Below are 695 nucleotides of genomic sequence, written 5' to 3' on the forward strand. Positions count from 1 at the left end.
GCTGCAGGTCATGGTCACCGTCTGGGAGAATCTCAGGCTCCACAATAGGCACGATGCCATGCTGGGGGGAGGGCAGTGAGGGAGAACGTTAAGTGATGGGTGGGAGAGAACACAGCGACCAACGTCATGACAACAGACAGGAGCACTTCCTCTCCTGAGGTTGTGACTTGTGTACCGACAGTTAGTTAGAAGAGAAGAAGATGGGCCAACAGTGTTGTAACAGCTGTTTGTGTTACATCACTGCACTGAGGAAGCAGACTGAATGCGAGTTGTATATGAGTGTGTGTGTGTGTGTGTGCGTGCGTGTGCGCGTGTGTGTGTCTAACCATCTGGCAGATGCTGGCGTAGCGGGCCAACACGTTGGCGTTCTCAATGATGGCCAGCTGGGAGGGAGTGGTGGGGGTGATCTTCAACACACAGCGCCACTTGGCAAAATCAGCACCATCCTTCTTGTACTGAGCACAGCGCTCATAGAGCCCGTCCAGACCTGACAGAGACAGAGACAGAGACAGAGACAGAGACAGAGACAGACAGCAGATGTAAGTCATGAGATAAGCTGTGGACATTTATGAGACAGGAAGCAGGAAGAGGAGGCTGAGGGGTCTCTGCTGGGGGAGCACTGTCACAGAGATGTTTCCTACTTAAACACAAACAGACACCTACAGTCTCACTATAGAGAAAACGACATGATGTTA

General features: G+C 51.8%; 1 protein-coding gene across 1 annotated transcript in view; it reads right to left on the bottom strand.

The window, feature by feature from the left end:
• LOC111667230 (fructose-bisphosphate aldolase A-like) overlaps positions 1-695 on the bottom strand; it is a gene marked incomplete at its 3' end in the record, with an annotated part of 14,193 nt that overhangs the window by 6,206 nt on the left and 7,292 nt on the right. Inside the window, exons 4-5 of the mRNA XM_087178396.1 lie at positions 327-487; positions 3-61 (exon numbers count right to left, since the gene is read on the bottom strand). Of these exons, the coding sequence (XP_087034522.1) occupies positions 3-61; positions 327-487 (220 nt within the window). The remainder of the gene's footprint in view (positions 1-2; positions 62-326; positions 488-695) is intronic.

This window comes from Seriola lalandi, unplaced genomic scaffold (genome assembly GCF_002814215.2).
Source record: "Seriola lalandi dorsalis isolate HSWRI2012SDOR001 ecotype SW California unplaced genomic scaffold, Sedor1 jcf7180002054686, whole genome shotgun sequence".
In the NCBI taxonomy this organism is placed as follows: Eukaryota; Metazoa; Chordata; class Actinopteri; order Carangiformes; family Carangidae; genus Seriola; species Seriola lalandi.